The following is a 12260-nucleotide window of genomic DNA, read 5'->3' on the forward strand; positions in this document are numbered from 1 at the left end:
TAAACAATAACAAAATAAAATAATGTTAATATGGCCAAACTTCTAAATTAAAAAAAAAATTGCCGCGAATAATTTATTGATTCTAATTTTTAACTACTATATTAGTGTCGATTCTCGTATTAGTAACTATATATTATAATAATTTATAAATTTTATTTTCGTCAATAGTTTAATTTTTTTTATCGAAAATTATTCAATATTTTGTAAGTAACATTTATTTAATAGTTAAACGTATAAAAAGAATTTCATAATCATATTTTTTAAATGGTGTTTAACGAAAAATGAACAAAACTTAAAAACTTTGTAATATAATTTTTTACTAATATAAAAACGACTGGTGTAATAATTAAAAAGTTAAGAACTAATACATTATTTACTTTAAAAATTACTCTATTTCTTTTGGACGGAGTTAAGAGGAGTTTAGTCATCATTTATTAGTGAATCATGAATTCGTTATTATTTGTCTCGAAAAGTAAACTAATCTCAATATATTATATTTGAGTATAGATGTTAAAGATATTGGAACCGAACCAAATATTCAAATAAAAAAAAGATTTACAATTAGATATAATCATTAGCTTTTTGTTTAGAACTAACTGAATTGTACAATTATTTTTTATTACAGAAAATTTCATTTTATAACTTAGAATTGAGCACGAATCTTATACATTCTTAAACCGGACTGAATACTTAAATAAAAAGATTCATAATTTAATTCAACTACTTGTTTCCTCTTTTTTGTTACAAAGGAATGTTAAATGCCCGGATACAAAACAAGCAAAAATAAAAAGCGGTGGAGTAGGAAGAGATACTCTAGTACGTAACCATTTTAGGAAGGCACAACCCACATATGTCTTAAAAAGGAATACTCCGAGCTCTCTGATTGAGACACATCGCAGTTGTAAAAGCCTAAAAAGAAAAACTCTATGGAATTCAATGGCACATTGCCCTTGTAAAAGCCTAAAAAGAAAAATTCTGCCAAATTCATCAACACATCGCGCTTGAAAAAGTCTAAAAAGAAAATCTATGTGAAATTCATCATCCATTCAGCTACCTTATTCCCTTCTTAAAGCAAATGGACAATTTTCACATCCTAATTTTTACGGTAGTCATGGCAAGATTAGAGTTCCCTTTACTAGCACCATCACAACTAACTTTCACTCATCCAGTGTCGGGAGGATACCAAATTCTTTTAGAACTGAGTTGTATCATTAACTTACATTAAGTACAATTTTGAAGATTTTCAAATTCATCTTATAACCGATCAAAAGTGTTAGATAATCTTCATTGGAATCGAATACTAAGAGTTAAAAGATCCATAACCAAATTGAAAAGTTGGATTTTTTAGGATTGAATCGAATTGTACTATTGACTTTTATTAAGTGTAGCTTTGACGATTTTTATATCCCTAGATTGGATTGAACTGCATTATAATGTTGACCAACAATTTTAGGGTGTTCAGGGAATAAAACACTCGACAAATGCCACATGTATACACTTTTTTCCTTTTACACAGATCCTTTCTCGTGTAGTGGTATATAAAATGATTTCCATTGTTTGAGTGTATTACTCCTGAAGTACTGTAAAATTTGTCACTATAATTTTAATATGTATCTCATATTGTACCGAACCGATCTCGCCCTTTGTCGGTACTTAACTCCTTTATCCCTCGTTGACTCTCTACTTAGAATCGAATTGAGTCGTGCCATTGAGTTATATTAGGTACAATTTTGAAGATTTTTATTAAAAAGTTGAGTTTGTTTTAAATACAACCAAATTATATCTTTAACTCTCATTAAGAGACGATTGTCATATCCCTAGATTGGACCGAACCACATTATAATGTTGACCAAAAAATATAGTGTACTTACTCTAAGCGTAATACATCGACAAATGACATATACATTTTTCCTTTATACTAATCATTTCCTATGTTGTGGTATACAAAATGATTTTCATTGATCAGCTGCATTAGTCACGAAATACCGTAAAATTTCTCACTATTGACTCTTATTAAGTACAATTTTAAAATTTGTTATATATCGAATTGGACCGACCCACTTATCTAGAGGTGTCAAAATTGCACACGATCTGATTACACGACACGAATTCGATAAGTAATTTTAGTGTTTGGATTTAGCTTAGTAAGTAAAGTGTCATTTTTAGGTTGACACGAAATTGACAGATAAAGTTTTGGGTTACATTGTGGTTGACATACTAACCCAAAAATATACATAATGACATCAATATTTAAATCATTGTTCCAATTTTTTACATGTCTCGTTTATCAATAAAGATAATAAGATTACAATTACTATTTGCAAACACGACTTGAACCTCCAATATTATTATAAACACACGATCTTAGCAGATTTTTGCATGGTTAATATTAACATATTAATCAAAACATGACACATGTTTTTTTTTTTTTTTTTTGCTTAATACATCATTTGCCTCTTAAATTTATCCAAAAAGCTTAATTGGTCTCCTCAACTTTCAAAATTTCGATAACTCCCTCAATTTCCTTAAAACGATCTCATAAACCACTCAACTTGCTTAAAAATTAGTCAATTAATCACTTTGTTGCAAAAACAAAATAAAGTGCATGTGGAAGGTGTATTGCACGCGTATTGGTAAGTAAAACATACAAGGTCGTGGTATGAGATTTTAGTATTAGATAGGACAAATTTTACATTTGAGCAAATACGAACTTCATTTTTAATATATTTTAATCTATTCCGTGAATTATGTAATAACATTCCAAGACACGTGCAACACATCTTAAGTATATAACTCACTGTTTTTTTTTAACCAATTGATTAATTGACTATATTTTAAGCAAGTTGAATGAGCTATCACAACATTTTAAGTAAGTTGATGGGAGCTATCGGAACACTATAAAATTTCAGTAAGCCAATCAAGATTTTTGAACAAGTTCAGGGGACAAATGATGTATTAAGCCAATGTTTTTTTGAAATAGTACCATATGCTTATATATTTTTAAAACTCGCCATTTAATATACGTACATAGTAAAATTACACGTGACTCGAAAACATGAAACAAAATCGACATTAATCCGATTAGGTTAACACGATTACCATGGGCGACAAGGGGCAGCAGCTGAAACCACCCCTATCATGGATCGTTGGAACTACCCCTATCATGGATGAGTTTTCCCATTATATCTAACAAATTAAAGTTCGGATTGGTTAATTAACTCATTCAGTTTGTATATAATTATAAAATCCAACTTAATTAATATAGGATAAACGATAAATTTCTCTCAATTTGTTCAAAATGATTAAATATTACTTTTGTAATTAAAATCTAACTTAATTTTGATAATTTTTACACTAACATGAATTATGATCGACTCATTTTGACACTAACCTGACATTGATACGACATGAACTGATAATTGACACGAACCCGATATGGAATCGACACTAATCCGATTAGGTTAACACTATTACGACATGAAATTTTTTAGATTACATTTAGGGATGTAAATGTGGCAGGGCGGGGCAGGAAATGCATTTTCCATCTCCGTTCCCGACTAGTCGGGGATTCACCATTCCCATCCCCACGAGCTAAACGGGGATAAACTTATCCTCATCCCCGTCCCCACGGGGATCCCCATTCTCCGTTCACAGATGTTCCAAAAACGTTAATCACATTGTCCATTAACCGCGAGAAATCACCGTTTATGTTTAAAAAATCAGTAAAGGCAAAAAAACATTTAAGAAACAGTGGCTAATAATACCAAACATTATCAAAATATTGAAAACAACCAATCACCTAATTATAACGTACTTAAATCATCCAAAAAAATCAATTATCACGGGGAATAATAGGAGATCCTCATCGGGGATTAACGGGGCGGGGACGAGGATCCCCACAAGGTGGGATATCTTTCCCCATCCCCGCCTCATCCCCATCACGGGAGACCAAATGATCTCCATCTCCGTCCTATGGGGATCCTTATTGGGAATTCTCCATTCCTATCGGGACGGGTTACTGATGGGGACGGAGAATTCCTGCCCCATTTGCATCTCTAAATGCGTTAGAATTCACTCATTTTGATACTAACCTGACATTCACATGATACGAACCCGATAATTGACACCTCAAATCTTGCCCCTACAAACCCCTCTCTCTCTCTATTTCTTTTTATATTCTCTTTTTCAAATGATGAGCAAAGCATCAAAACTTACTCATTCTCTGCAGTCATTGATGAACTGTCACACTTTCTTTCTTCTTTTAATGACTTACTTTCTCTCTCCTACCTTTTCTCTTCATAAATGCTACTTTCTCTCTCTAACTTACACCTTTTCCTCCCTATAAAAAGGACATTTTCAATACCCCAAAATCTCTACAATTTACACATTAAAATCACTGATCTTCTGCACCCATTCCCATTTTAAACCCGTGTTCATTTTAACTAAAATGAGCCTGTCTCTCAAACCTGCACTCCCTTTTAAAACCCCCCCAAATTCTTCATCTCACCGGAGTTTCAAGAACTGTTTCTCCTGCTGCTACTCCACCATTGCTCCGGCGATAAAAATTAATCCGATTGGGTATCAGAATTTGACAAAAAGTAAAAGTCTTTTCGACCCAATTGAAAGCGAAGACACAATGTTACCTTTCTCCGGCGCCGGCGACCGTCGTGCACAAGGGAAATTGGCTTCCCGGTGGATGGAGTATCAAGGAATCAGAAATTGGGAAGGTTTACTTGATCCTCTCGACGATAATTTACGATCGGAGATTCTCCGGTACGGTGATTTCGTTGAAGCTACTTATAATTCATTCGATTTTGATCCCTCGTCGGAAACTTACGGAACTTGCCGGTACCCGAAACACACATTGCTTGAGAAATCGGGGTTGCCTGAAACCGGTTATCGGATAACGAAACATCTCCGTGCCACGTCAGGTATCCAATTGCCACGTTGGATTGAAAAAGCGCCGAGTTGGGTAGCAACTCAGTCCAGCTGGATTGGTTACGTGGCAGTCTGTCAAGACAAAGAGGAAATAGCAAGACTAGGAAGAAGAGATGTAGTGATTGCATATAGAGGAACCGCCACTTGCTTAGAATGGCTTGAGAATCTACGCGCCACCTTGACACACATCCCCGATACAAAACGTCGTACGTACGGATCACCGCCGATGGTGGAAAGCGGATTTTTGAGCCTCTACACCTCCGGAAAAACATCTTCAAGCCTCCAAGAAATGATTCGAGAAGAAATCACAAAAATTCTCCAATTATACCCTGACGAACCGCTTAGTTTAACAATCACTGGACACAGCTTGGGCGCCGCGTTGGCCACACTTACAGCATACGACATTAAAAAAACGTTCAAACACGCACCGTTAACCACTGTGATTTCCTTCGGCGGTCCGCGCGTGGGTAACCGTAGCTTCCGACAGCATTTAGAAAAACAGGAGACTAAAGTGCTCCGAATAGTGAATTCGGATGACCTGATAACGAAAGTACCTGGTTTTGTCATCGATAATGGAGATAATAACAAGGAGGACGATGAGATGAATGTTGGACATGGGTTTCCTCGTTGGATCCAGAAACGGGTGGAGGATACGCAGTGGGTTTACGCGGAAGTCGGACGGGAATTGAGATTGAGTAGCAAAGATTCACCATATGTAAATAGTGTGAATGTTGCCGCTTGCCATGAGTTGAAGACATATCTCCATTTAGTAGATGGTTTTGTTAGCAAATCTTGCCCTTTTAGAGCAACGGCCAAAAGGGTACTTGGTAAATACAACATTTAATAAATTTATATATAGAGCCATAGAATTCTTTTGTTACTAAATTTTTTTAGGTAGGGTAAGATCTATTTATTCTCGAGGTGGGGCTAAATTATAGCCCTCGAAAAGGTTTTACAGTAGAATTTACAGTTTGTTTATTAAAGAGACATATAAAAAGTCATAGCTATAAATATTTTTTTATTTGTATTCTAAAAAGTTAGGTAAATGTAGACTTACATGTATATTCCAAAGATCAGAATGAATAAATCGAAGATTTCAACGAGGGTTTATTTATAGTGCAATTTACATATTATCTACTAAAGGGAATTAAATTTTGACTGAATGAAAGAATTGAACATTGGCAAACAGGTAGTGACGGATTTAGGATTCATTTTCTCTCGTGATTTATGGGTGCTAAATTGATATTTTTTATTACACAAAAACTCAAAAATCCGTCACTGCAAACAGAGATATCAAACTCGATGAGAATTACGATGAAATTTACTAATTATCTACTAAAAACCCCAATGAGGGTTTATAGTGAAATTTACAGATCGACTACCAGAGACATACCTATTTTTTTTAACGGAGTAGAGAACTAAATCCTAAACCTGACAAAGAGATTTAACTCATTACCACTCGAATCAGATACATGTTTATAGAGAAGGGTTGAACACCTACTGATCACCGAAAAACTTCATTAAATCTATATTTGAAGTTTTTATTTTTGTTATGTAAAAACACCTAAAAACTTTAATTAAGTATCCATATATATTAAAACATTGCTATATTTTTCAACACAAATAACAAGCATGTGATATAAAAATTGCATAATAAAAATAATAATAAATAAAAATAATTTTTTTCATAAATTTCGGAGATTTATTTGAATATAAACAAAATTGGTTGTAGAATTAATAAAATAAAGTTAAATTGAATGACTTAATATCATAAACTATAAAGTATAAGAGTTAAAAGTTCCATTTTGTGTCTCTAATAATAAATAATAATAATAATAATAATAATATTATTATTATTATTTATTTTGTTTAAATGTATTTATTATTATTTAAAATTGTGTGGTCTGAAAAACTTAGTTTCAACTAAGATTGACGTATATATTTAGCTCACTCATTCTCAAAATTACATGCACGTGTGAAGAATGAAAAAACAATACACTAAGCGGTGATAAAGACTTCAAGTAACACAAATTAAAATTCTTCAAAAAAAAAATTACAATATTTTTAAAAAAAAAATCATCTTAAAAGTTTTTTCTTTTACAAGTGTTAAAGTATATTATATTCTATATTTTCTACTCATAAAATTAATATTTTTTTTAAATTTATCTAATTATTCGGTTTGAGACTCATGACTTATAATATAGATGGATTATTTCTCAATTAAAGTTTAATACGTACAATACTCTTGATAATTTATCTAATTATTCAGTTTGAGACTCAGTTTGAGACACGTCACCTATAATATAGATGGATCATTGACTAGCTATATAAATAATAGGTAAATAGTGGAGGAGTCAGAATCTAAATGTCGGGAGCTAGACCGAATAAAAAAAAGTAAAATACTACTTCAAAAAATTAAATATAGGGTTTTTCGGGGGTTGGAAGGTCGGTTGCCCCTTTCCACCCCTCTGGCTCCACCTATGGCAATTACAAGTGTGAAACTATCATCGTCTTTAAAAGTGTCTTAGACGTAGTTTTAAGAATATACGAGATCATAGAAAAAACCTAAACAATTTTAGAAAAGGTTCAACATAATCTATATAATTAAAATCTAGAACAGTATTTTTTTTATTTATTGTTTTACTCTAATCAGTGAATACTAAATATGTTTCGTTAGAAGTGATAACTATATTGCAAAAGAAAAAATCAGCAAATATCTAGTTCACTGTAACAAGAAATAACAAACAAGAAATAGCAAACAACTGGAAAAAAAAACTCGTGTAAATACACCAAAACATAAATAAACTATTGAATTAAGAAAAATGGTCCTTAAAGTTGATGAACATGATCATTTTATCCTAAACCGAAATTTAGGTATTAACACAGCTCTAAAGTTTACAATATTTGACAAATGAGTCCAAATATATTCGATTTCAACATCCAAAAATTTATCAAATTTAGACTAATTTATCAAATATTATCAACTTTAAAGCTAGGTTAATATATAAAACTTTGAGTCAGGCTAAATTAATTATATAAACCAATTTCAAAGTCAAAATGGTGTCTAAAACTGATAGGTAGATATGATCAGTTTAGCTCCAATCAAATTTTAAGTGCATTAACTCGGTCTTAGAGTTAGAGCTGATAATATTGAGGTCCGATAATATTGAAATCCGTTTGGTTTACCTGTTATTTGTTGTTTGTTTTTGGGAAAAAAAAACCGTTTTCTAAAAAGTATGAATTTTCTGTTTTTATAAAAAACTATTTTTCATGTATAAAAGGTATACAAACACCTAAAACTCTTCAATTTTAAACTAAAAATGCAAACAGGATGAAAAAATGAAGTAAAACGAACACCCTTTAACAATTATCTCAAATACAACCAATTTTAATACTTAAAATTTTATTAAAATCAAACTAATTTATTAAATACTACTAATTGAAAAATAATTAATACCCAAATTTCAATATGAACTAAACCAATCTTGTCTACTACCTTCAAATTAAATTTTGACCCAAAATTTGAAATTTCTAAAATTCCAACACCTCATTCACCAACAAATATTTAAAGAAATATATGAAGCCACGTATATAAATAGTAAATATTACTTAATTAAGTAATTAATTTCATTTTAGAAATTAAATTGCTATTTTGGCACCGACTAGACTTAGAGACTAGAGTAGTGTTGCACCACATGGACTTGAGAATGCACCGTCCATATATACCAAATTCAAGCCTCTCTCTCTCAACTTATATTTTCAAGCCCCAATTTAACTATATTTATCTCAATAAATTATTTTTACCTCAAGGTAAAAAAAAATATTTACTATATATTTTAAATTTTGACAATTTTCTAATGTTAATTAGATCCAAATTGAATAATATATAAATGGGTAGCAAATAATTTAAAGACTAAAGTAAAAAAAAAAAAAAACCTTATTTGGTTTCACGTTTAGTATATGTAAAAATTATGTTGTCTAAATAGGAATTGAGATTTTTCGTTTTACTAAAAATAAGAATTTTAAAATTAAAATAAGCGTTGACGATCTTAAAATTGAAAAATTCTAAGTCTTGATGATATTCTAAACAACTTTAATTCTTCAATTTTTTAATTTTGAGACCATTTAGGTGTTGTTTGGTGAGGAGAGAGAAAGTGAATGTTTAGAGAGAGAAAACTCCGAAAATGATGATTTTCGAAAATAAAAATTTTGGTTCCATAGTAAATGTGGTACTAAATAATTTTAAGGGTTAATTTCAAATAAAACCATATGATTTCACTTTTTTTTTTTTTTTTGCAGGTCGGTATTTGTGGTTGGCAAAATTTGTATTTTTCCAAATTTGTCCAATAACGACCTCAAAATGAAATTTTTTAAGAATTAAATGATTTTAAGCAACTTTAATTCTTCAACTTTTTAAGTTCGAGGTCATTTAGGTATTGTTTTTTATGAGAGAGAAAGTTAATGTTTAGAGAGAGAAAACTCCAAAAAAATGATGATTTTAAAAAATAAAAAATTATTGTTCCATAGTAAATATGATACTAAACAACTTTAATTTTTGAAAATTTTCATTTTGAGTTTGTTATCGGTTAAATTTGGAAAAATAAATTTTTTTGCCAACTACAAGTACCAATCTATAAAAAATGTGAAACCACATGACATTTATTTGAAATTAACCGCAATTTTAATTTTTAAAATTTTCCATTTGAAGGTCGTTAATTGCTACTTTTATAGTATCAAACTAAATGATTTTCGCGTTCAGCGTAAGCGAAAACCTCAGTCTCCACTGGACAATTTTTTTTTTACAAATATCTGTTTGACAAGATTTTTTAGACTTTATCCTAATTTAAAACAATTTTGAAGAAATAACCTAACAAACAAAAATGGAAAAATCCTAATCTATTTAATAAATTCCGTATATGTAGTTGCCATTAAAATATTTAATGGAAGAGTTTTACTTTCAGAAAAACTTATCCAACTCGAATTTAGATTAGTCTTCTGAGATGTTGACCTAGATACCAAATAGTTAGAAAAAAAAATCAGTATATTCTTATTAAATTTGTAAGCATATAGTGTATAATAATTTATAGGTAGTTAATTAATTTTATTCTTATATTCTTTTTTGTATTAATGGTGTTATTGACCAAAGAACAATTAGTTTTGAATTTGTGTCACCGCTAATAATTTTTCAAAGACACAGATGATTTACATTATATATATATATAAAAAAATAATAAAGTGCAAAAACACATCTAACATTTAGATGGAGAAACAATTTTATCTTTAATGTTTAAAATGAACTATCAAATTCGAAATTAGAAATTAGAAATATTGATAGAACAAAAAAAAAGCATCGTTATAAAATACAGATATTTTGTTCATTATTTTGTACCGATGCACATATATTGATTTAAAAAATAAAGATTTTTTATATTTTTTTTGTAATTTAATAATATAATTGGAGATTAATATTTTAAAATTTGGAGAAATATTTAATTTTTTTCTCCAACTCGTATAAATACAATATATTGTTTTAATATTTTTTCTACGTCTAAATCATATGGTTGTGATCTGTTACTAATTAGTAATAAACTGACACACATGTGAAATGTAGACAAGATTCATGACCGAGAAGACAGTTTAATGAAGTACTTCTCAAATTGACCAAACTTATTAACGTTAAGGATAAAATTGCTCTTGACTGTCAACGTTATGGGTACAATTGCACCATTTTATACATCAAAAGTAAAATTGCTTCTGACTATAAATAGTAGAAGTATTTTTGAGCCTTATAAAAAGTAAAGATATTTATATTTTTTTATAAAAGATATCTATGTTTGCTATATATATATATATAGCATAGTAATATATGTACTTTTTTTTATAAGATATCAATGTATGTCCTTAAATAATTTTTTGAATAAATAAATTTAATTGGTGCAATTTGGTGAAGTGGTGCCAAATTTGGTGCTTTACATATATATCTCTACTAAAAGAAAAGTTGCCCAATTAAAATTTGTCCTTTTTTGTTTGTATTTTTTTCACTTTTATATCATTAAAATTTATAGCTAGCTAGTACTTTCATCAAACAATTTTTATTATGAATTTCACATGTACAACTTAACTTTCAAAAGATGCACCAACCTAATTTTAGATCTAAATAATTGTTACACTCATCCACAGTCCAAAAGCAGGAGAGGTTCAAAAATAATATTTTTATAAATTTTTTTTTTTACTTATTTTCAGAGTGTATTGATGTATAATGATTTTTCATCTAGAATGTCTATAGATATTTAAAGTAAAATAAAATATTATTTTTTATATGAAATGAATTTTTTTTATTAGATTACATGTTAAGTGTAATAAAAAAAAACAATTCATTTTCAACCCACTCAGATTTTACTTATATTTATTTACTAGAGTTTCATTTATTACTTTGACTTTAGGGCTCTAATATCTAAAAATTGAAATTGGCCCGATAATTATATGTGATACAAATACAATTGATAAACTAATTATTTTGTCAATTTTACCCCTAAAATTATAGATAATTTCTTTAAAAAATGCTATTTTTTAAAATAATTTTAAAAGGAATGTTGGGTTAATTTTTTTTTCCATCTGTAATGCTGGTTTTTAAATTGATGTAGTTAGTGACACCGGTAATTAATGTACCGGTGTCGATATGGTGAGGAAACCGGTGTTTCAAACACCGGTTTCCATAGAAAAGGCTGTATGCACTATTAAATTTAAAGTAAACTACTATAAAAAAAAAAAAGTTAAAAATAAACTGTTTGCTTTTTTTTATTTTCTTTTTGAAAAAAAAAATATAAACTGTTTTAAAAGGCTTTATTTCTCCATGTTTTTCATATATTAAGGGTAAATTATATTTATGGCCACTAAACAATTTTTAATTGTATGGTTACCGAACTTTAAATTTTTTAACATTCGTGGTTATTCGACGCCTTAAAATGACCATTAACTATCTCAAAATAAAAAATTTGAAAAGTTAATGGGGTAAATTATATCCATGGCTACTGAACTTTACCCATTTAACATTATGGTCACTGAACTTCAATTCTTAACAGTATGGCCACTAAACTTTATACCTTTTAACACTGGTGGCTACCCAACTTTAACCAAGTCCTCAAAATGACCGTTAACGACCTCAAAATGAAAATATTCAAGAATTAAAATTGTTTAGACGACATTTTTTATTTTACAAAATCACATTTTTTGGAGTTTTCTCTCTCTAAAAACTCACACTCTCTCTCTCTAACCAAACAACACCTAAATGACCTCAAAACGAAAATTTTCAAGAATTAAAG

The 12260-nt window shown here is 29.6% G+C and overlaps 1 protein-coding gene across 1 annotated transcript; it reads left to right on the top strand.

Annotated features, from left to right (window-relative positions):
- The first annotated feature begins 1457 nt into the window (after positions 1-1457).
- LOC136220431 (phospholipase A(1) DAD1, chloroplastic-like) lies at positions 1458-5782 on the top strand. The gene has a single exon (XM_066008250.1). The coding sequence runs from the start codon at positions 4448-4450 to the stop codon at positions 5780-5782; it is 1335 nt and encodes a 444-aa protein (XP_065864322.1). The 5' UTR covers positions 1458-4447.
- Positions 5783-12260: the final 6478 nt, after the last annotated feature.

Source organism: Euphorbia lathyris, chromosome 2 (assembly GCF_963576675.1).
Source record: "Euphorbia lathyris chromosome 2, ddEupLath1.1, whole genome shotgun sequence".
Taxonomy (NCBI): domain Eukaryota; kingdom Viridiplantae; phylum Streptophyta; class Magnoliopsida; order Malpighiales; family Euphorbiaceae; genus Euphorbia; species Euphorbia lathyris.